The following is a 23,832-nucleotide window of genomic DNA, read 5'->3' as shown; positions in this document are numbered from 1 at the left end:
AATGACTTATGCAGATGTGACCTGATAGACATGTTGTCATTATGTGAAAGGAAAATGGACTTTTGTGGCTTTTGTGCCAACCTCAAAGGGACTTTATGATAGATCCAAGATGAGACGTTCAGTGACCTGTCACTTCAATGCTACTTACTTCCACTCCTTTCCTGTTCTTGCTGACCCCTGTCTTGGGCTCTCTTTTCTTGGCTTCCTCCCTCCTCTAAGCATTCATCCTGTCAGCACTTTGACTTGCCCACTCAGCCATACACAACTGGAAGAACAGCTTCTGCCCTTGTCGTGCTCTCTAACCTGTATGGATACTTTCCATCGGCTTGTTGTCGTCACTTCCCCAAATATTTCAATGTTTGTTTTTCAGTTGACTGATGTCTTAAGATGCCGACGACATGGATTTAGGTAAGATGATAAGCTGAATAATTAATATGAAGGCATTTAGTTGGAATATTGAATCAAAAAAAAGATGAAACATCTCATCTCATTTCCTGAACCGCTTTATCCTCACTAGGGTCGTTGGGGGGTGCTGGAGCCTATCCCAGCTGACTTCTGGCCAGATGTGGGGGACGCAGAGGGGTGATATAGCCTATTTCAGCTAACTATGAGCAATTGGTTTTAGTTGGGAAACATTGTGGGAGTCAAATTTGAATGAATAAATATACCATCACTTTGGGAGGACGTGGCAGTCACGGTAGGTCAGTTAGAGAGTAGAGAGCAGAAGAGTCAACACTAATGTCCCCACAAGTCAGCAATAACAGCACAATTAAGGAGATAATGAGTTACAATGAACAGAATACATTTTCCAGATTAGCAAATAAGAGCTCAGAAGAAAATAGGACCATTTGACATCTCTTGGTCAAACAACTATATACTAATTAGATCGGTGGTTTGCAGGTCTGTGACAAATTTATAAGGATTACATTTTCAATTGGAAATCAACCTTTTACCAGCTTCTTTCTCCAAAATTTCTAAAAGACCACCATCTACTGCTTAATATTTTGAGACTCTCCAGTCTCCACATACAAAATACATTTACTATGAAAACATTAAAATGGCACAATTGCAATATAAGAAAGGGATTGAAACAAAGAAAAAACTAAAGGTAGGAATGAAGGACATTTAGAGAAGCTGTAGGCAATGATTTCCTTTTTTGGCACCTTTACTGACCGGCTTTCTCTGCTGGCATAAATACTATCTAAATCAAACGCTGATGTTAATTATATTTTGTCCATGAATACTTATCAAATAATTCCAAATTGTCTGAAAACATGCAAATTACACACAGTTGGACATGACCTGGATTTGAACCCAGGACCCCAGCGCTGTGAGGCCAGACACACTAACCACTTGTCCACTGTGCCACCACTTCCAGATGTGTGTTTTTATATTTAAAACATTATTTGGACTAGCCAGAGCTACCAAACGGTATCTGTATCGAGCTGCACAAGCGGATATACGTATTCTAAATAATATTTAAATTGTATGAGGTTACTATTGATGCTTTTTGTATGTGTCGCAGCTGTAGCTGCAGTAAAGGTTTTATAGCAATAAAATAGTTATTGAGGGTTAGATTGATTCTGACGTAGCAATACTGAAGGTGTAGAAGTAAAATGCACAGAAAATACTACATTGTTTTCATAACGTGTCTAATATACTTTATTATGAAAAAAGGATGTTTTTCGTTTCTCTTTCTAATGCGCATGACCGAGGTCAGAGTTCAAACGACCGCCATTTTTAAAAATGGCGGATGTGCGAGCCGCCAGTAAGGCAGTGGACTGCAGAGCAGCTCAGAAGTGACGATTTACCGAAGAAAGACCCGATAAAGTTCTTACAGGACAATGCAGTGCATTCGGTACGTTGTTATTTGGGGATTTAGAAGCCCCATTTCTCATTTAAGACTGTTTTTTTGACGAGAGAATGCCTCGTCGGCGTGATGTAGCCCAAAATGGTTGGAGACCGAAAATGTTTGCAAACAAATTGGCTACATTGCGTTACCTCTAGCTCTTAATGTTTAATACATCATTCCATTGTGTGTTTCAGTTCCTCAACGAACACAGATTGCTGGGAAACATCATGAATGTGGCCAAAACGGCCTAAAAGGAGCAGCTTGTCGACGCTATAACTGGCTGTTTGTCAGCTAAGTGAGTCATTTTTTTAAATACTAGTTTCTATTTTCTCAGTTCGTTTAATCATTACATATCAGCGTTCAGTATTCAATGCTTTGCTCAATTCGCTTGTTTTTTTATTATGATACGTGTTAATTTTGAATGAAAACACACTTTAACTGGTTTGGTGTTGATTTTTAATAGCAAGACACCCGTGTGGTTAACTCGCACCCACACAAATCAGTGGTGTAAGGAATAAACGGTACACTTGTAGAATGAATATAACTTTACCCTGCGCTTGGACCATTTTATTTTTAATTTTGAATGTGGTTTAGACAAAGCCCAAGTGAGACATTCATTCAACAATAGCCCAGGGGTGAAAAGCAGTTTATTTCATGAAAATATTCACATTTGAGACGATACGTCAAATACAAATTACACTCGCAGCAATTGGTCAAATGAAACAAATAAAATAAATAAATAAAATAAAAGGGGTGATTTTTGACTTGAGTTTAAACTTCTGGTAAGATAACAATTTTTCCTCAGTGTAAGAAGAGAAAAATAGAAGCAATCATGACTTTTTGGGATATTTATTTTGAGAAATTAATGGATTTGAGATGATTGACTGAAAAACATCCAGGATGAGATAACATGGGAAATGAATGTGGGTCATTTGTGCATCAAAATGGTTAAATAACCAATTACATAATCACGCTATGGTGTTTTGCAGAAGTTTAAAGCCACAGATGGTGGAAGAGGTGACAAAGCAGGTGAAAGCTGAAAAAATAGAAGTGAAGACCAAAGAAGTCAAGGCAGAAGTTGTGGATGCGGTAGGACCCAAGTGTTTCAGGTTATTGTATTTGTTATTTTCATGTTGTGTACTAAACCTACTCATTTTGTGTCTTGCTTCTCTTCAGGGTCCATCCAAGTTTACCAAATCAATGCTAAAGAAAAGTGACACGGTGAGCTGCTGGAGGACTGCAGTCTTTGACACCCTCAGGGTCTCCAACTCTGGTCCTTGAGGGGCCCTGTCCAGTATGTTTTCCATACCTCCCACCACATCTGAATCAAAATCCTTATTTGATTTAGGTGTGTTGATGGAGGACATGGAAAATAAAGACTGGATAGGGGCCCTCAAGGACTGCAGTTGGAGAGCCCTGTTATAAAGACTCAATTTTTGATGCCATGGACAAAAAGAACACCAAGCCACTGAGCAAAGTCATCAGAGGGGTATGTCTAATATATACATTTTTTCCCTCCTGTGGCTTTAATGTTGCTTGCCTTTTGCAGTGGGATGAAGGCCTGATGATTTGGAGCAATGACACCTGAGTGGAAGGACCTTCCTGATGTTGATAGAAAAAACCTTAGTAATGTCTGTTAATATTTTTTTACAGAACTATTCCAATCTATGCCTTTATTTCCAGAATTCCACCAAAGGAGAAGAGGATTTTTGTCCATTTACTGATGGAAGATTGCACTGCTGAATGACCTATGCAAAGCAATCTTGTGGAAAAATAAATGTTCTTGAAATGCACATGTCTTGTTCATCTCATTTACTTAGAAAAAATGCAAGGATGATGTCTAGTTCAAAAAATTTATTAACAGGAAAACATTTTAATTCTTGCACACTTAGGTTATCTCCACCTGTAAGCATCATACATTCACAAGAAACTTGGTTTTGACTTAGTTTTTTGGCAATTTTATTCTTTTAGAAAACACTTAGCCAAAATAAACACAGAAAATTAAAAAAAAAGACCCATTGAAGGCTTTTTTCAGCAAGTAATACTTGGAAAAAATTTATCAAAAAAGACTTAGCCAAAATAACCACACAATTTTATTTAAAAAAAAAAGACCCATTAAGGGCTTGTAGGTCTTTTTCTCCCAAGTGTTTTGAAAAGGACAATTGCTGCTCAAATCTCCTTTAATGCCACATTAAATGAAGTTGCTGATCCATCTGGCCTCTCACTTTGCCGCCAGAGAACTCTGGACTGCACCTATAGAAGAGGGGGAGAAAATTGCAAATTTAGTCAGTGAAACCTCACCATGGAAATAAAATAGATCTGTTTTCAAATTGAGTTACATAATCTTTTAATTTGGATGAATACTTGGATATTCTACAATAAACAAATATGCTAACCTCCAAGAAGACTCCAAAGTGCAGAATTTAGAGATGCCACATCTTCAAGGAAGATCACTTGGAGAAAGCCCAGAGTCTAGAAGACTGCACCTATATAAGAGGGGGAGAAAATTGCAACTTTACTCAGTGAAACCTCAACATGGAAATAAAATAGACCTGATTTCAAATGGAGTTACATAATAATCGGACATAGGCCCTGTCGTCAAAAACCTAATTGTCATCATAATTAGGCTTTTGTTGTTGGTGACGACAGGGCTTTAAGCTTTTAGTTTGGCTGAATACTTTGATATTCTACACTAACCTCCCAGAAGGCTCCAAAGTGCAGAATTTAGAGATCCCACATCTTCAAGCAAGGAAGATCACTTGGAGACGCAGGCCTGGTGTGCAAAAAAAAAAGTTATCATATATTGAGACTGGAGATTTCACAGTTAAACGATCAAGACAAATAATGAATGAAAATAAGTTAGTGAGTTCTCCAAGATATTTTCCCTTTTGCAGACAAGGTGATTAAATATACAGACTGAGGTTAACAACTGGGAGAAAGTTGACTTAACATTTTTTTGGGGTGAAAACAGAACAGTAACAAATTGGAAACGGGTGTTTAGCATTCTCAGTGAAAACTATGATTACATACAACACATCAGGAACTAAGTCCAGCGTCTAGATGTCATTTTTGAGTGAACCTTTACCCAACAAACCGTCCGTTGATGTCTCGGCTTTGTTTGATTAGATTAAAAGTCTTTCTACACGACTCAATAATGGAGAGAAAACGGGCAAGATACTTTTTATAGGTCAAATGGGGAGCGTCGTCGTGACGCTAATGCTAAGATAGCTGGATGGAGCACAGCCAGTGGGGAAAAGAAGCCCAAATGTAAGTTATCGACGGTGTGTTCAACCTGGCATTAAACTAACAGATTTATTGGCGTTTTAGGCTCAATTGATTCCGAACAAATCTCCCGGTAGCGTGATAAAAATGCACTTAGGCGAGTAAATTGCTCTACACCTTACCTCGTCGTGCTAACCGTCCGTCAGCATTGAAAAATGGCTGTCCCAAAGGGCGAGAGACTGCGCATGTGCGTAATTTACGCACCTGCGTCGCTAATGGGCGTAACCACGACCATATTGTCCCGCCTTATTGAATGGGGACGTTTTAAAGATGACGTAGATTACTGGTGTTAAAGTGGCGGCCCGGGGGCCAAATCTGGCCCACCACATCATTTTGTGCGGCCCGAGAAAGTAAATCATGAGTCCCAACTTTCTGTTTTAGGATCAAATTCAAAATAAAGAATATAGATGTGTATTATAGTTCCTGATTTTCCTTTTTTAAATCAATAATTGCATTTTTTAAATCCAAGTTCAAAAAGCATTTCATCTAAAAATAAATATCTAAAAAAATATTTTCAGTTTTCCACTTTAGTATTGAACATAACTTTAAAAAGACGTTTTCCCCTACTAAGGAAAAAAAGCTCAAATATACATTGTTCTAGATCTATGAAAAAATACTGAAGATTTAGGGTTTTTGATCCAGTTATTTCAATCCGATTTAAAAAATATTATATCTAAAATGGTCTGGCCCATGTGTATACTACAATGAAACTCTAATGCATCTTTAAATTCAAAGAGGGATGCTATATTAACTATAGCATCCCTCTTTGAATGAATGAACTCTAGTAGAGTTCATTCATTCATTCATTTTCTGAATAACTTCATCCTTACTAGGATGTGTTTTGCTACCAAACACTAAATAATAACACAATGTTATGCTGGTTTGACGCAAAATCTTGAAGAGCACATAAGGAACATTATTTTTTTTTAGTACTGATTCCAACATTTTAGTGACGTTTCGGGCCCCCTACTGGTATAAAATTTCGGTGCAACATTAATTTGGTTGAGAGACCCCAGACTAATTTACATTTATAACAGCAGAACATTTAATAGATAATATAGTACCATAAACATGACTTTACTAGAAAATCTCAATTTTTTTTATGGTTAAATGGAGAAACGTGTTGACTTTAGAACTGGTCGCCAGTTAATCACAGGTACAGAATTCCAATCAAATGTATTTTTTTTATACATATTGCTTTTTCCAATACATATTACAAGTGGTTGTGAAATGAGACGTTATCAAAGGGTCAAACGAGAGCAGACATAAAGGCCTTGCATGTGTTTCCAACAAGCGTGACGTGCCAACATTCGTTCCTTCCAATAATGATTTATTTTCAGTAATCTCTGCTTCCTAGCCAGCTGCTAAATTACAGATTGGCTCATAGGCAGGCGAGATGAGGAAGATGGAAAGAACATTGATAGGAGAGGACTGGGTTGAGCCAAAATAAGAAACCACATCTCAGAATGGAAATACAGTATAGGACGGCAAATGAGAAATGGCATATGCAAATTTTGCCTTACGTACCTAAAATATCCCATGAGATCATTTTAATAATGCTGGGGCATTGCGGCATCTCTCTCATCAGAGCCATAATGAAGATAATATGCTAATAGCTGACTCATACAAAGGGAACAACACACAAAGCAAACAACACGTTGGGCACTCATCTCTCTTGAAGTGGAGATGGACATCTGATGAAGTCAAATGAGGATGAGGACATGGACATGGAACCTGGGTGGGTGGGAAAATGTGAGTGGCAACAATAGTATGAATGCAATGACAACTGTGAAAAAAAACTGTACATAGCTATACTCAGGAACTATGGAAACAAAAGAATAGTCTAAAAATATGCATATGAGAATGAAATGTGCTAATTGCACTTTGATAAGGATTATAAAATGAAACAGGGCATAGCATAGCACTCAAACTAGGTTGCGTGCAACAATAAAAATATTGTACAGTGTTCATTGTTTTGTGTCTTTTACATACATACTATTAAAATTAAAAGAATAAATGAAAAAAAGCAATGCATAGTTAAGGACATGTTTCCCACAAGAAAAAAATACAGGCATTGGCACAAAAGTTTTTTTTTTAAATAAATCAAACTCCAACTATAAAGCACAGGTGTCAAAGTGGCGGCCCGGGGGCCAAATCTGGCTCGCTGCATCATTTTGTGCGGCCCCAGAAAGTAAACCATGAGTACGGACTTTGTTTTAGGATCAAAATCAAATGGTTATAGATGTACATTACATTTCCTGATTTTCCCCTTTTTAAAAACAATCATTGCAATTTTTTAAATACATTTTTTCTTTTGTGTTTTACGTTCAAAAAGCATTTTGTAAAATCTAAAAATAAATATAAAAATACTTTCCGTTTTCCACTTACAAAAAACATGATTAAAAGACATTTCCATTAATAAGAAAAAAGCTCAAATAAACATTGTTTTAGAGCTATAAAAACGGACTATTTAGGGCTTTTGATCAAGTTCTTTTAATCCAATTTAGAAAAATAAAATAAAAATCTAGATATTAGATCTAAAATGGTCCGGCCCACATGAAATGGAGTTGACATTAATGTGGCCTGCGAACCAACCCGAGTTTGACACCTTTGCTTGCTATAAAGGATACTGATTGCGTAAACTTCTGTCTTTAATGCCAAGTTTTACCACCTGTGGAGAATAAAGCTGGAATGTTTCTTTTAGATGCAATTTACAGTATTGTGCTTTACATGATGAAAGAATGAGAAGCAAATGCTCTCCTGAGAGTTACGGGTTAAATGTGAGTAATCAGAGTTCTCTTTTCTCCTCTATAACTGCTCTCTCGAGTGCCTATATCACTTGTGTCAAAGTAGCGGCCCGGGGGCCAAATCTGGCCCGCCGCATCATTTTGTGTGGCCCGGGAAAGTAAATCATGATTGCCGACTTTCTGTTTTAGGATCAAATTAAAATGAAGAGTATAGATGTATATTAAATTTCCTGATTTTCCCCCTTTTAAATCAATAATTGTAATTTTTTAATCATTTTTTTCGGTGTTTTTAGTTCAAAAATCATTTTTTAAAATCTAAAATTATATATAAAAAAGCTAAAATAAACATTGTTTTAGATCTATAAAAAACTGAATATTCAGGGATTTTAATCCAGTTCTTTTAATCCATTTATAATTTAAAAAATCTAAATATTATATCTAAAATGGTCCGGCCCGCGTGAAATCAAGTTGATGTTAAAGCGGCCCGCAAACCAACCGAGTCTGACACCCTTGGCCTATATGGTACTTGGGCATACACTCCATTTACTTTAATAACAGTAACTTTAAGAGTGTGCTGAGCCTGTTGAAGGTGCGTTTTAAAGTTTGAGGCGCATACAGGTCCGAGAGGCCACCTGGATCAAAAGGATGTGTACAAATAAATGCTGAGCTTAGCTCACAAGTAAAGGACACACACACACACAACAGCTAAATGGAAGCTCGAGCATACCGTGGGGTTCGGGAAATGTGCTGCCAACAGCGCAGACAAGCTTTGTAATAATCCGATCTCTCACGAGAGGCACTCGCATCCAAGATGTAGTGGCCGTGAGTGCATGAGCCTCAACAGGACACACAAAGTGTAAAAGTGACTTGATGAGCACGATGGAAAGAAAGGTGGAAGTGAGATGGATCGTATGCTAATAGTTGTAAGAGGCTAAATGTGAGACAGAGCACATTTCATCACTATGGCAACAGCCTTTGTACTTGTGGAGGCAAGTGGGTAGTGTGTGGGTGGCAAAATCTGGGGAGGGAAAGAGTAGAAGATAGACTTCGTTCGGCTGGCCTCTTGGAAAGCTTCTCGTCATACAGCTCCTGCCAACCAATCAACTCGAGGCATTTTACAGTCAAGGTCACGGAGGAGGAAAAATGAGCAACTCCCGTACAATGCAAGTGCTTTCCTACGCAGAAGTAAGGTGCCACCTACGAACATGTGTGCTCTCCACTTGCAAATGAGATCGGATGACCTTTAAGTTGGAAAAAGGGCCTTTTATGAGTACGTAGCATGAGATATCATTTTTACTGAGCAGTCATAATAAATAGCCATTGTGAGAAGGAATTGCGTATACATTCTTTGTGACTCTACTTAAAAAGAGTGTGCAGTGTTTATACTGCTACTGCAAGATTAGGATGAACTGTACACACCTGTTTTTTTGGGGGGAGACTTTTGTATCCTTTTCACCCCAAAACGTTTTCTTCTTCATACAAAGTGCATTGAACTTAATTAGTTCTAAACGTAGAAATGGAAAAATAGATAAGACAAAAAGAACATGCTCATGCGCAACAGACTATCCATGGAAGACGGCATTTAATTGCGCCATGATTTCTTTTCATTTTGGTCAGAGATTGAAGTCGTGTTCTGACTCAAAACACTTCAAAATAACACTGCATTCAACTGTAAATGCCATCAAATTGCACTGTGTTTAACCTAAAATTCCTCAGCGTAAACTGATAGCTTCACATCTGACAATTAACATCCCGTGGTACATGTTTACCATCGTCTATTTGTCTTGTTTGATCTGTCACGCTGCTGCTGACTTTCATAGTGTGCTGATTTTGAGAGGTGAAATCAGGTGAAGAAATGTGCTCAAGTGGATGTAGAGGCACTGAATGCTCCCAACAGGGGAAATCAAGTGAGGGCAAACAGCATGGAAAAGCAAGGCCCGAGTTGTCGTGGCCAACAAGCAGAAAATTCTCACATTAATGAAATGTGATGAACTTGGAACATTCTGATTGGACACACATTGATGTGATTTGTCTTGTGTGGCCACAGATGACACTGAGCTCTTATCACAGGTCGAGTCCGTCTTTGTGAAGCAAAGAAATGGTGTTCACCTACTATCACAATAAGGCAACAGTTTATTAAAAATGCTGAGACATGAATTGTTCCATCGATCATTCGCATACAGTAAAAATATATATGTACTATATACGTTCAACATTCTGTCTTTCTGTCGAAGAAACATGGAGTCACGCACGGAAGCACACATTGCCCTATCCACCAGAACCCAACTCAAATATCTGAATATTCAATTGATAATCTAGATATGGAGACTATTGAGTGGGATAATCTATAAACACATGAACTATTTCAAAGGGATTAGGAGTTGCTAGACGAATCATATGAGCATGTCGTGTTGTTAGTTAAGATACAAATGATCAGTGGCAGGCCGTCAGGGCCTTCAAGGCTTTCTCTGCTGGCCTAAGAAATATCTGAATCATATATTATATTGTGTCCATCAATACTTATTAAATAATTCCAAATTGTCTGTTAGCTTCCTTTCATTGTTTTTCCCCCTGGTTGCACTGCTTCCAGATGTGTGTTTTCATATTGAAGCATTTAACCAATCACATTTCAGCCATTATTTGTTGCCAGGGTCAGAAATCTGCCTCAAAGCCTTCACAATCAGTTCTGCGGGCTCTGCTGCATTAAACAAGCGTCGATAAGACTGTTGCTTTAACCAATCAGATTTGGAGTTGGCAACACCACAATGTATTGTCGCGGGCGTAGGGATACGTCATTGACTTGTCGCAGGCGGAGGGATACGTCATCGCTTTCACCAACTATGATTAGCTACCAAACTGTATCTGGAGCTAGCTGCACAAGCAAATATATATTGATTCGTTGAAGGCGCTACGAGAAAATGCACGGACCGCCACTGCAAATGATGTTACTTTAATCAAGCGTCACTGAAACTCAACCAACTGAAAATGTTCTTAATTGACATTACGCACAAGTAAACTTCATCAGTCTGGAACTATAACGTAATTATTGTATTGAACGAACAGCAACAGGTATCTTAACCTGGCTTTTGTCGAAGAGTATTGTAGGTGTCCTTGCTGTAACTATTTGTCATGAATTGAAGACACTTTCTTATTTGTATTAAATTTTAGGGCCTATCAAGGACAATTAATGAAGGACAACCATGTGCTGCTGCAACCGAGTGGCTAGGACTCACTACATTCTCATTACAGACATTGATCCAAAGCTATGATCAAGTGTGGTTTGGTAAAGAAATACCTAATAATAAATAAAGGGAAAAATATTTACTATTGGTATGGAACAGGACAAACAATTGAAAATGACTGAGAGTGTGTGTAGAGAATGACTTTGTCACCATCACCGGGTTGTTTGCTCCAAAGGAGATCCTGAAAAACAGTTAATCTGCTCAATACCCTTTGCACAAATAGAACATAGATTTTGTGCATGTTTGTGTGTGTACCTTGAGTCTTGCCAAGGCACGCCCCCTCACAATGCTCCAAGTGAAGGAAACGGTTGTCATTTCCTCCGCAGCCACTGTAGATGAAGGGCCTACATGCCTGCGCCTGGCTGTTGAAGTACCAGCGTAGAGTGAATCGCACGCAGCTGCCCTCCTCCATTGGTTGGAGGCAAACATCCGCTGGATCTACAGTGCACATTGAAATGAAGAAAAACAAAAAAACAAGCATCAATCAACAACCCTTTAAAGCACAAACCTCTTACTAATAATTGAAATAAAATAAAATTCTTTAAAAACGCTGAAGCTTTAATGGTCCCTCGGAACAAAGACTATTTTAAATTTCAAATATAATTGGTCATAAATCTGTACCACTTTTTATCAGGGAAAAAACAGACATACACAGAAATATGGCCATATAAAAAAAAATAAAAGGGATAAATGGGACAGTTCTGACACACTGTTTTTGTGTGAGTTGAAACATGATCATTATTTTTAATTTTTGCAATATATCTGTTTGGTGGCCTGTTATGGGATGTTCTCTTGTCTTGCCTCACCTAAAGTGGTACCAAGAGTTCAGAGTTTCATTTGCAATACATTATACCCAATAAATTCCAACTAATAGCTTCTAAAATTGAGAAAAATAAATAAAGAAAGAAAGAAAGGAAGAAAGAAAGAAAGAAAGAAAGAAAGAGAATGTTTGCACGTTTCGTCTTTAGATGTAAATGAATACATTTAAAAAATGTTCACTGTTTTTCCTTTAGTTTGCCACTCATGCTCTAACCCTACTGTTTTACCCCAAAAAGATAGAACCTTGCCTACCTTGTCCTTTGGATCCCTTTATGGACCTGACAGGTCTGGACTTAGCTTGCTTCAGAGTGGGAACTTTGCCCCCTCGATCTCCACCAACTCTCACAACGTTGGGTACTTTTTTTGCTTCAACTTTTCCGGTTTTCTGTGACCCCTGTCCTGCAGGCACACCTGTGGAATCACAATTGCAAACGGTATCGGTGAGCAAACGGTTCCAACAACTGAGGGACATGTAGCTCCACTTTACTATGTGCTCCTCCTCAATTTTATAGCCTAGGCTACTTATTATATTGATCTCTTTTGCACACCCAAGCTCACGCTACAATACCATCAGTTTGATTGTCTGCAGGAGGGAAATACAGCAGCTCATCTAGGGGGTCATCGTATCTGTCAATGGAGTAGATGTGCTCGTAGTCGGGGTCGTTGGTGTTCATCACCACGCGCAGCTCACGGCCTGAAAGACAAGCGGCGACATGTTCTTTATGCAAACGTCGGAAAGTGAATCTGTCTGTGCAAGCCTGGAAATATAACCAAATGTTTTGATCGGGAAGGCTCTACATCTGTTTTCTTTACAAGACAAACACAAATGATTGACTCCTACAGTGAAGACAGGCCCAAGCTTAGACACACAGACACAAGAGCTAACACCACCAGTGAGATGGACGGACACACTCACCCTGCTCAGCTTTCAGGGCTGCAAGTTGCTCCGGTGCCACGACCTTGGAGCGAATGGCAGGGCCTGACGCTGAGAGAGCTACATAAGACACAAAGGAGGAAAAATGCACCGAAATTGTGGAGAGGGTTTAGCCAAATGTGGAGAAGGATAGTGTGTCCGATGTTGGCGAGAGAAAGACAGAAGCTAATTAAATGAACCAAATTAAACCCAAAGGCACAACAAAAAAACATTCCGCTGTTCTGACACGAGACAAACATCCAACATTGGGAAACATCCATGTAACCATGTCTTACAATGGCTTTTTAGTGCATTTTGCAAGCTGTGTCGTTGTACAATACTGAACACATGATCACAATGTGATGAATAAATTATGGCTGAAATGATTGATTTGACCTCATTCTCAGTTATAATGCATATTGATTAACTGGTTTGTAAATTAACAGGGTGTAAATAAACATTTGTCACAAAAGCTATCGTGATATATTAATCAATTTGGGTTTATAGAGTCACTATTGAAATTTTTAATCTCATTGTATTATTGTATTTCAGGCAGGAAAAGGCTTTTGTTAAATAAACCTCCTAAAAAGTGACCTCACAATGTATTTGTATTCAAGCAACAATTAAATCAACTACATCACATGTGTCAAAGGGGCGGCCCGGGGGCCAAATCTGGCCCGCCGCATCATTTTGTGTGGCCCGGGAAAGTAAATCATGAGTGCCGACTTTCTGTTTTAGGATCAAATTAAAATGAAGAGTATTGATGTATATTAAATTTACTGATTTTCCCCCTTTTAAATCAATAATTTTAATTTTTTAATCATTTTTTTCTGTATTTTTAGTTCAAAAATCATTTTGTAAAATCTAAAAATATATTTAAAAAAGCTAAAATAAACATTGTTTTAGATCTATAAAAAACTGAATATTCAGGGCTTTTAATCTAGTTCTTTTAATCCATTTATGAAAAAAAAATCTATATATTATATCTAAAATGGTCCGGCCCATGTGAAATCAAGTTGACGTTAAAGCGGCCCGCGAACCAACCAGAGTCTGACACCCCTGACTACATTTTTATGAGATTTTTCTGCGCACTGAACGGTATTATCTAGCTACCACTGGGAAACAGTAAAGGGTGCACTTTTGCCTGAGGTCTCCAATCAACCTACGAGCCTAATCAAGATAAACACGGTAGAAAATGGATAGATGATTGTTGTAATAATAGTCTCACCCTTGCACTATATAAGAGGGTTTAGGAGCTCTCAGGAGGGGCGCAAACTTATAACACAGTATTATTAACAGTGTAATGTTCAAATCAGCAGCATGGTTAGCACGTGAGCCTCACAGTTCTGGGATCGAGGGTTCAATCCCAGGCCAGTCCTCACTGTGTGGAGTTTGCATGTACTCCCTGAGCTTACGTGGGTTTTTTCCGGGTACTCCGGTTTCTTCCCACATCCTAAAAACATGCATTTAGACTGATTGAACACTCAAAATTCTCCCTAAGTGTGAGTGTGTCCATCTCTTTGTGCCCCTGTGATTGGCTGGCCATCCATTCAGGGTGCCCACCATCTGGTGTCCCCACGATCTTTGTGAGGATAAGCGGTTCAGAAAATGAATGAATGTTTAAATATCAAAATTAAAGGGGTGTCCTTGTGAATGATTTCTTGGACATGAAAATGAGATGACTATGATCAGCTCAGATCGGTGCAGATAACACTACACTGCTTGCTGTAAATGCAGAGCCTGCCGCAGCATATGTGTTACATGACTCATGCTGAATCGCAGCTTGTGTCTGCAAATGTGTGCACCTCCTTCCTTCTCGTCCTACGGTACAACGGCTCACTCACCTCCACATGCTGTGCGTCAGACAGATGGACAAGACGCCGAATAAGAAGAGAGAAGAAAAAAAAACACATTAGTGCATAAGTGCAGTGGCATTACTGTAGTTCAATGAAACATTTTCAAGGACTTGTTGATTTGGCCCAGTGCGTCATAGGAGACCATCTTAGATGAAGTTCAATTTGGGGACAGCACATCTATGAATTAGCAATGCAAACTGAATTCAAGACTTACCACAGTGCTGACTCATCTCTGTGCGAACATAGTCTCTAATCTCAGTTTCCTACATCAAAAATAAGAAGGGGAATTCAGGGAAAACACTTAAAAAAGAAGGTTTCACAACCATTTGGGCGTATTATGTTAGCCAATGTCTTGACAAAGAGCCTTGGGCTCAAGCACTGACCGTCATGCCTGGCTCTCCTCTGTCTCCTTTGACTCCATCTGGGCCCATCTCCCCCTACAACATGGACAGGTATTAGGACGTGCACAACCCACAGAGATGCCTGCAGCACATTAATTCATTTGACACTCAACTAAATGCAAAGTCAAAGCAAAAGGTTAATTCGGCATGAACTCTCTTCAGAATTTTAAATAGATCTGATAAAATATCACGTAATAGCCTGCAAACCGGATTGGAGATGCAATAATGTTACCGAAACCTGAAGCAAATCATAGAAGAAATGACTAAGATGCCTGACTTTTGAGATGCAATCAAAACATGCTAAATGGCCATTATTTCCTAGAAAAACTCTACACAGAAAAAATGATTCATGCGTTCTAAATAGCCAGCTGATTAGACTGAAGTGGATAATGAATCAGAATGGTTCAAAAAAATGTGAATACTGTACTTTAAAAAAATCGTTTTGAGCAACACACTTTTTACTGAACAGTCATTCCTTTGATTTCTTTAGTTTATGTTTTAGGCTTAGATTGCAAAGTTATAACTGACAACGACAAAATGACTGAAGAAGAAAACACAAACCGACTCTCCACGTTCCCCTGGGATCCCTGACATACCACGTGGGCCCACCATGGTAGGACCAGCAGGGCCTCTCTCTCCCTAAGATAAAACATATAACATAATGAGAAAATTTGAATGTTGGCACATTATAACATAAAGATGACTCACTGTTGAGAATATCCAATACATGCATTTGAGAGAGGACTTTTGATACTGTGGGTGGGCATGAAATGCCAATTTCATTTGCATTAATAAGAGTGGACCCTCTCATTCCCTTGAAATATACCACATTCAAATGCCAAATGGAGACCTTCCTGTGTGTGGTTCCAGTTTTTGTACAACTTTACGCCTTTTGAGTCTGTATCCGTTTTTGCTACCGCAACCAAAATGGTGCCGTTCAAGTGGCAGCCGGTAGCGGTAGCTCAGTCCACTCTTGCTCGTTTTGTGGTTTTGCTGTTTTTCTGTCTTAATGATTTGATTTGGTGATTCTTAATGATCACATTTACTCTGATTTGCTTTGTACTTTTGCTTTGTTGTTCTGTGGCCTGTACTGTCTAACTTATAACTATGCCTTTTCTTGCTACTGTCACAATGAAATTTCCCGAATACGGGATGAATAAAGTTATCCAATCCAATCCAATCTGCAAAGTTGGCTGTGATCTGTGCATGGTCGAAGCATTCAGTTCAGGAACAGTGCTATTCAAAAGATGATACCAAAGACCTTCATCAGGCTATTGGCTCTTTTTGGTCATGAAAAAAGCAATTTTAAATATATTTATTAAAAATGTTTCAATATCATTATCGGGCTGCAATTATATCGATTAACCAACAATAAAAATAGGCAATTTTTAAATACTTTCATAAACATTTTTAAAAAGATTTTAGTCAGCTAAAAACAATGATTAGCTTATGGTCAATGCTTTGACGACATGACAAAAAAAATGTTTATCCCTTTGGAAATAAGAGCAATCTTAAGAGAGAGATTGCGTTCCTGTCAAGAGCCTTTTTTTATGAGCTTGATGATGAAGGAGACAAGGTTTCAAAGTCAAAACTAAAACTGTCAATCATGCCTGGTGACAAAACCAACTCATTCGAGGGGATGTATAGGTGACAAACACACAAAAAGAGCTAATATGGCCCCTCTGGAAAAAAAGATTAAAAAAAACCCCAAACAATCATGCATTTGACTTTACTTTCCACCTATAAAAGTATAATAAATTCAGTAATTTTTAAATGTCCAGTGATGCCTGATCATGCTTCACGGCTGCACTTTCTATAAAGTAGTTTAAGAATAAAATTGTGACGCATCACCTTCTGTCCCTGGAGGCCTTCAGGACCTTTTGCACCAGCCGGGCCCTGGGGGCCTGTCAGTCCAGTTGCTCCATCTGCTCCTCTAGGCCCAGGTGGGCCGGGGACACCAGACGGCCCCTACGGGGTTCACAGGAATGGTTGATTATGTTTGAGCAATATATTTTGTTAGGTTAACATCATTATAGGCCAATGTTCTCACTCACCCTTTCACCTTTGTCACCCTGAGTTCCTTTGGGACCCTCAACCCCATCAACACCACGGTCCCCCTTCAAAGACAATATGAAGTTCATATTCATTGAAAGAATTCTTTACTTTTAACAGGTTACCAAACCCACCTTGGGACCAACTATCCCCTCTTTTCCATGGATTCCTGGGGCTCCGGCAGGGCCAACATCCCCCTACAAATAAAAAAAATGTTTTGGGTGCCACCACTAACAAACAAGTGATTCCTCCTTTGCTATTTGTCATACCTGATCACCTTTTCTGCCAGATAGGCCTGGTCGCCCATGAAAGCCGTTATCCCCCTGTTTAAATACACGTACATTTTTGTTTGTGAAAATTTCACTGAAGAAAAATCTGATATTGGGTGTGTTAACATGAAAAAAAATATTTATGATAAGGAGCAAAGAGAAAAATAAACCTAACTTTTAATTCCCTTTGTTTCACATTTAAGTATCTTTTCAGAATCTATAATGAATACATGGGGAATCTTCTAAATACTTTTTTAATCTTTGTCACATACCACTGTCTTATTTTAATTGGAATTGGATAACTTTATTCATCCCGTATTTGGGAAATTTCGTTGTCACAGTAGCAAGAGGGTGAGGATGCAGAAATAGGAAAGGCATTTTAGACATAAATAGATAGGTAATAAGTAAGTTAATAAATAAATGTATGAATAAATATATAAATAAATAAGCGTGTTGCTGAAATATACATATATATATATACACACATACACATATGTGTACACACACACACACACACACACACATAAACATATACATATACACATACATATATATAAGCACATATATACATACATACACATAGATGCACATGCATGCATACGGTAGGTCTTAACATTTATTCATTCATTTTCCGTGTTGGTTATCCTCAAAAGGGTCACAGGGGTGCTAGAGCCTATCCCAGCCATCTATGGACAGTAGGCAGAGGACACCCTGAATTGGTTGCCAACCAATCACAGGGCACAAGGACACAATCAGTCACACTTACAATCATACCAATTTAGTGTGTTTAACTAGCCTAACACACATTTTTGAGGGATATGGGAGGAAACCGGAGTACCTGGAAAAAGCCATATAGGTATGGGGAGAACATTTAAATTTAAATTCCACACTTTTTGGGTCCCTCAACTAAGACCATTGGGACAAACAAACGCTGATCAATCAGGAAGAGGTCATCATCGATTTTTTTTTTTTTTACTTTTTCCCCAACTTCATTTGTATTCAAGCGCAAAACAAGGGGAAATTGTTATCATGATGAGGCATTTAAAAAGAGAGGGAATATAGCTTTTTCATCATTCACCTTGTCTCCTTTGGGTCCATCATTTCCACAGAGCCCCTTGAATCCTCTGTCACCCTGGAAACGCATACAAGTTTATCACAGTGAGAGACGCACGAAAAGGCTCGTGAGAAACAAAGGGAGCAAAAATGCACCCTAACAGTACATTCACAGGCCATTAGTCCTTTCAGCTGCCACTGAGACTGATGCATTTTCAAACACAGAAAGCAAATGGACATTGACAATTGTACATGGGGGCACATATAATAAAAGCAGCAAAACAGCCACTAAGGAGATGAGAAGCACACTTTTCTTATGTCACTAGACTCATCTTTTGTTGTAAGTGTGATCTAAATAACATTGTTTAAATACTTTCATTTTTTTTCATTATTTAGCCATGATAATAATCAGGGGCCATTGTATTTCTTTTTTTTTACCATAGCTTAAACAAAAATGTAATTTAGTTCCTAGACCAAGACACATGTGGTTGAAAAAGTTACAAAGAGCAATCAACAGCCATCCGTCCTGGAAAACCTGAATACATCTATTTCTGTTTTCGATTTTTTGTCGACCATGAGGTCTTGAAAAATCCAATCAGACCCAAGTATCAACATTTTTGTAAATTGTTTCAGGAAACCTATAAGCAACATGCTGTAGAGAGAGTATGGAAATATGAGATCATAATTGATACAGGTACTTACTTCTTACATTCTTCGCACAAACATATTTTGCGCAGCCTTTTATTTCATCTTTTGTAATTTTGACTGCGTTCAAATTTATATTCAAACCCACAGTCTAATCAATTTCATGCAGTAATGATATCGTTAGTCGCATTTATCCACCCCTGAAAGACATTTCATGGTTGAAAACAAATGCCACAAGCTCAGTGAAATTACCTTTATTCCTCTCATTCCGATGAAGCCAATCTCTCCTTTGTCACCCTTACGCCCGAGAAACCCATCTTTTCCAGGTAAGCCCTGGCAGAAAGAACACATTCATTGTTAATTACAGAGCCATGCCAAATATAGACAATAATATGACTGGAATAATATTGCTGTATAAGGAAACAGACCGCTTCACCAGACACGCCGGATGGACCTGCTTCTCCCTGAAGAGAAGTTGCAAAAACACTAATTAGAGCAACAAAAAAAATCATCTAGCTATTAATTCTGACACATTTTTTTTTAATTATTATAATAATCATCCATGTAGAGCTTGCCTTCTGTCCACCAGGACCGCGTGCACCAGGGAACCCAGTGGAGCCTCTTTCTCCAGGTTCTCCCCTCAGCCCCTGGTTATCAATGCATTGGGGGAGAGTCAGGTGACAAATATTAAATGTATTGTGTATTTTTTCATGAGGTCTAATTTTCTGGAAATGTTTGGCGAGTTGATCACTAGCTCAATTACAACTTAGTTTTCTTTCCACTTTGAGGGTACAGTGCCTAATAAAAAAATCTGTGATGTAAAAATCCCTTTTTAAATCAACATGAGTAGGAAGGAGCAATAGGAAGAATATTTTTGTTCTTTACATCCTAAACCAAGGATGTCAGACTCGGGATGGTTCGCGGGCTGCTTTAACGTCAACTTGATTTCACGTGGGCCGGATCATTTTAGATATAATATTTAGATTTTTTTTTTTATAAATGGATTAAAAGAACTGGATTAAAAACCCTGAATATTCAGTTTTTTATAGATGTAAAACAATGTTTATTTTAGCTTTTTAAAAATATATTTTTAGATTTTACAAAATGATTTTTGAAGTAAAACCACAGAAAAAATGATTAAAAAATTACAATTATTGATTTAAAATGGGGAAAAATCAAGAAATTCAATATACATCTATACTCTTCATTTTAATTTGATCCTAAAACAGAAAGTCGGCACTCATGATTTACTTTCCCGGGCCACAGAAAATGATGCAGCGGGCCAGATTTAGCCCCCGGGCCACCACTTTGTGCCCTAAACTGAAAGAATCTCAGGATTGTCAATTCTAATTCCCCTTACCCCATCTTCAATTGTTATTTTCCTACAAAATGTTCTTTAAGACGCACATTGAGCAGAATAAACACAAGTTACAATTATTCTCCAACCCTCATTTAGCATCATTAAAATGTCTAAATGTATATGTGCTTTTAGTTGTCAAATTTGTGAAAGCACATGTTGACATTTTCACATTCATTATGTATATTGAATATTATCGTGGGGAATATTTGACTTGCTTTACATCCAAACTATGATAGAAATATTTTATTTGCTGGTGGAAAAGTTAATAAAAGACAAAAATACCTCTGAGTTTGCATTCCGATTAGAGATGACACACTCACCTGCTCCCCTGAGGGGCCCTCTTGACCCCTGGCTCCTTTTTCACCTTGCAAACCTTTTGGCCCCCTATCTCCCTAAAACAGAAAACCGATGAATGAGTTTACTTTGACAATGAGAAAACATCTTGTTCAGTCTTCTGAAATTGTGATCTTCACTGACTTGTTCTCCCATGTTGCCCTTTTCCCCAGGAGGTCCCCCAATCAGCATTGTGTCCCCCTGTGATAATCAAGATTGCATTAAAACTCAGACGTCAAGCCACAGCAAGTAGATAATCCTCCTAAACATGTACGCTGACTCACAAGTGAATTCCCAAGACATTTTCAGTAAAAACATTCTCAAACTCTGTATGCACTATATTAACTGTCAGTCTGTCACAGTCTGTTTATGCCATCAGATTGTTCTTTTTCTGTATTAAGTTTCAGTTTATGCATATGAGTCACCACAGGAAAGTGACAGACAGGCCATTTCAGTGGAGCTTATTAGATATTAACATGCACACACCTTTTCTCCTCTGCCGCCTTGCAGGCCGGCATCTCCCTGCAAACAAACAAGACAACCACAACAAAAGGACAAAAAGAGCAAAACATTTAATCCTGGCATGTCAATGGAATTCATTTCACATGAACTGAAGGCTTGTGGGATGACGCTCGCACGATGATTTGAACAAATGGGAAATGATTGGTCATTAATATTCACCTTTTCTCCCCGGGCTCCGCGCACCCCAGGTGTACCCTGATGGATTGGCACAAATACGCACACACAAACACAATTATACAGAGCTTCACAATGGAAGGCATCATTAAGACTGTTACCAAAAGAGTGGCGAGAAATTAACTGCTTAAAAAAAATTACAAATAAAAAAACTGGCATTTCAAAAATCAGCTTTTTCTTCATACTTTTCCAATATCTTGTGCAAATACACATTATAAATCTTTAAAAAAGGATCTTAGTTCAAATCATGCCTTCATTAAAAATACAAGACACCCGACCGAGTAAGGCATTTGATGTCAATTAATATTAAATTAGTAAACCACTTGCTGATTTGAATTAAATAAATGCACCAAGTGCGCTTTTGCGACTTCCTACACTATAAATATTAAACAGTTAAAGTAAATAGACAGTTAAATCAATTGGTTGGTACTAATATCACTCCAAGCTCAAGTCATTCAGCGATTTGTTGAAACATGTTTGTTTCTTATATATTTGATCCTACTGTATTTCTACCAGCATATAATTATACATTCAACTAGAGCCTCTGCTATCCACCCACATAAACAGATGCACGGATGCCTTCTGTCACACAGCATATGTAATATGCACAGTCAAAAGAAGGCCAATGAATTGCTCTCATTCCATCAACAATTTACGGTGAGAAATCACGAGACTGGATACGAGTGTTGCATCAATATCGATACAGGACTAAAATGATTTTATCAGTAGCAGCAGGAAGTCTTAAGAATTAACATGGCGACGGGGTGCAAAATGGCTTTTTGGAGCTCTAGTTTTTAACAACCGGTCCCAATATGATCGCCAGTTTTGCAGAAAAAAATGAGCACTTCAATCATCCTTCTGCGAATTTAAATAACATCTATTCGTTTGCTGCCACCCCTCCCACTTTAAATGGATTAGACATCGAACGCCATCCATGGCCTCCACTGACTGAATGAGTCACATTTATTTAGCTATTTACTATGTGAAGTCAACATCAAGAGCTAAAATGACACTGCGATCACTAGATCCTACAATATCTTGTACATTATAATCCCAAAAATGTGGCAGTATAATTGTCTTTTTGAAAAATCAAAATGTATACACTCACAGTTAGTCCCCTTTCGCCATCCAAGCCTGTGCGACCCTCTTCACCCTAAAACATGAACACAAAAATGAAGCACATACGTGTGTGCTAATTGAGCTTTCCTGTTTGGATAGTGGAGATTTTACTCTGATTCCTGGTTCGCCCCTTTCTCCTCTTGGACCTGTCACGCCAAGTCCAGTTTCGCCCTGGTCAGATAAATTGTTCATGTTTATATATACTCATTGGCATCTAAGACATTAATAACGATGTGTTGGGATCGTTACCTTGTCTCCTTTCATACCAACTCCACCAGGAGCTCCCTGGAAAATACATTTTTAAAGAATTGAATCAAATGCAGTTTTATGATGTGGGAAATGAACTTACAACTTGCCCAGCAGGTCCAACTGGACCAGGAGGTCCATTATTTCCAGGCCGGCCTATAAATCCTTGGAGACCCTTTTTTTGCATAATGATGGTAACAACATTAAAAAAACACAACAAGCAAAACTAAAAATATATATACCAACCCTCTCTGCTGGTGGTCCAGGTGGTCCTTGGTCTCCAATTTCCCCTCTCAGACCGGGAGGCCCACCCTCCCCAGACTTCCCCGGCAACCCTGGAGGTCCAGCTGACCCGGGGAGACCTGGATCTCCCTTTTAATTAAAGGACATTGACAATGGTGTAATGTGCATTCTAAAATGAATTATTTACATTTTATTGCCATTAAGCCACACTACATGCAATGACTCACCTTTAATCCTTGCGGTCCAGTGCTTCCTGCAGGTCCTATGATTCCTATGCCTCTCTCTCCCTACAGCACAACATTTTACCATTTATAGATTTTGCTTTTGTTGAAATGCAATTTTCAGAAATAAATTAATAACACACCTTGTTTCCCTTTGACCCAGACGGACCTGGACTTCCCTGGAGGACAAGCAAGATAAAACATTTGAATCTGAGTAGCAGACTACACTCTAGACTGACAATCAGCCATAGGGCACACAGAGAGACAGACAGCCATTCGCACTCACAATTATACCGCCACAAGTGGGAATCGAGCCCGCACCTGCGCACACCAAAGTCAGGCGGGTGAACCGCTACGCCAAGGGTGTCAGAATCGGGTTGGTTCGCAAGCCGCTTTAACGTCAACTTGATTTCACATGGGCCAGACCATTTTAGATATAATATTTAGTTTTTTTTTATATAAATGGATTAAAAGAACTGGATT

At 38.5% G+C, this 23,832-nt stretch overlaps 1 protein-coding gene and 2 long non-coding RNA genes across 4 annotated transcripts in view; 1 reads left to right on the top strand and 2 right to left on the bottom strand.

The window, feature by feature from the left end:
* The first annotated feature begins 1,710 nt into the window (after positions 1-1,710).
* Positions 1,711-3,460, top strand: LOC144076130 (uncharacterized). Of its 2 annotated transcripts, none has more exons than XR_013300746.1 (6): positions 1,711-1,858; positions 2,047-2,147; positions 2,842-2,941; positions 3,029-3,146; positions 3,201-3,341; positions 3,442-3,460. It is a non-coding gene; the product is annotated as an uncharacterized LOC144076130 (long non-coding RNA). The 2 variants fall into 2 exon arrangements; XR_013300745.1 differs by having other exon boundaries at positions 3,402-3,460.
* Positions 3,461-3,932: 472 nt separating this feature from the next.
* Positions 3,933-5,414, bottom strand: LOC144076118 (uncharacterized). Its single transcript, XR_013300737.1, has 4 exons — positions 5,257-5,414; positions 4,550-4,625; positions 4,249-4,338; positions 3,933-4,105 (listed from the first exon to the last, which is right to left on the bottom strand). It is a non-coding gene; the product is annotated as an uncharacterized LOC144076118 (long non-coding RNA).
* A 5,401-nt stretch (positions 5,415-10,815) lies between these two features.
* The window catches only part of col7a1 (collagen, type VII, alpha 1), an 80,247-nt gene continuing 67,230 nt past the window's right edge, over positions 10,816-23,832 (bottom strand). The window contains exons 94-120 of the mRNA XM_077601999.1: positions 23,493-23,528; positions 23,356-23,415; positions 23,132-23,257; positions 22,989-23,060; positions 22,889-22,924; positions 22,751-22,810; positions 22,629-22,673; positions 21,506-21,541; positions 21,311-21,346; positions 20,969-21,025; positions 20,812-20,883; positions 19,707-19,778; positions 19,560-19,595; positions 19,384-19,464; positions 18,512-18,565; positions 17,434-17,487; positions 17,299-17,361; positions 17,167-17,229; positions 16,964-17,080; positions 15,674-15,751; positions 15,095-15,148; positions 14,926-14,974; positions 12,859-12,936; positions 12,511-12,636; positions 12,195-12,353; positions 11,379-11,561; positions 10,816-11,304 (exon numbers count right to left, since the gene is read on the bottom strand). Coding sequence (XP_077458125.1) covers positions 11,276-11,304; positions 11,379-11,561; positions 12,195-12,353; positions 12,511-12,636; positions 12,859-12,936; positions 14,926-14,974; positions 15,095-15,148; positions 15,674-15,751; positions 16,964-17,080; positions 17,167-17,229; positions 17,299-17,361; positions 17,434-17,487; positions 18,512-18,565; positions 19,384-19,464; positions 19,560-19,595; positions 19,707-19,778; positions 20,812-20,883; positions 20,969-21,025; positions 21,311-21,346; positions 21,506-21,541; positions 22,629-22,673; positions 22,751-22,810; positions 22,889-22,924; positions 22,989-23,060; positions 23,132-23,257; positions 23,356-23,415; positions 23,493-23,528 — 1,932 coding nt within the window. The 3' untranslated portion in view covers positions 10,816-11,275. The remainder of the gene's footprint in view (positions 11,305-11,378; positions 11,562-12,194; positions 12,354-12,510; positions 12,637-12,858; positions 12,937-14,925; positions 14,975-15,094; positions 15,149-15,673; positions 15,752-16,963; positions 17,081-17,166; positions 17,230-17,298; positions 17,362-17,433; positions 17,488-18,511; positions 18,566-19,383; positions 19,465-19,559; positions 19,596-19,706; positions 19,779-20,811; positions 20,884-20,968; positions 21,026-21,310; positions 21,347-21,505; positions 21,542-22,628; positions 22,674-22,750; positions 22,811-22,888; positions 22,925-22,988; positions 23,061-23,131; positions 23,258-23,355; positions 23,416-23,492; positions 23,529-23,832) is intronic.

Source organism: Stigmatopora argus, chromosome 6 (assembly GCF_051989625.1).
Source record: "Stigmatopora argus isolate UIUO_Sarg chromosome 6, RoL_Sarg_1.0, whole genome shotgun sequence".
In the NCBI taxonomy this organism is placed as follows: domain Eukaryota; kingdom Metazoa; phylum Chordata; class Actinopteri; order Syngnathiformes; family Syngnathidae; genus Stigmatopora; species Stigmatopora argus.
This window is presented reverse-complemented; position numbering and strand designations above follow the sequence as displayed.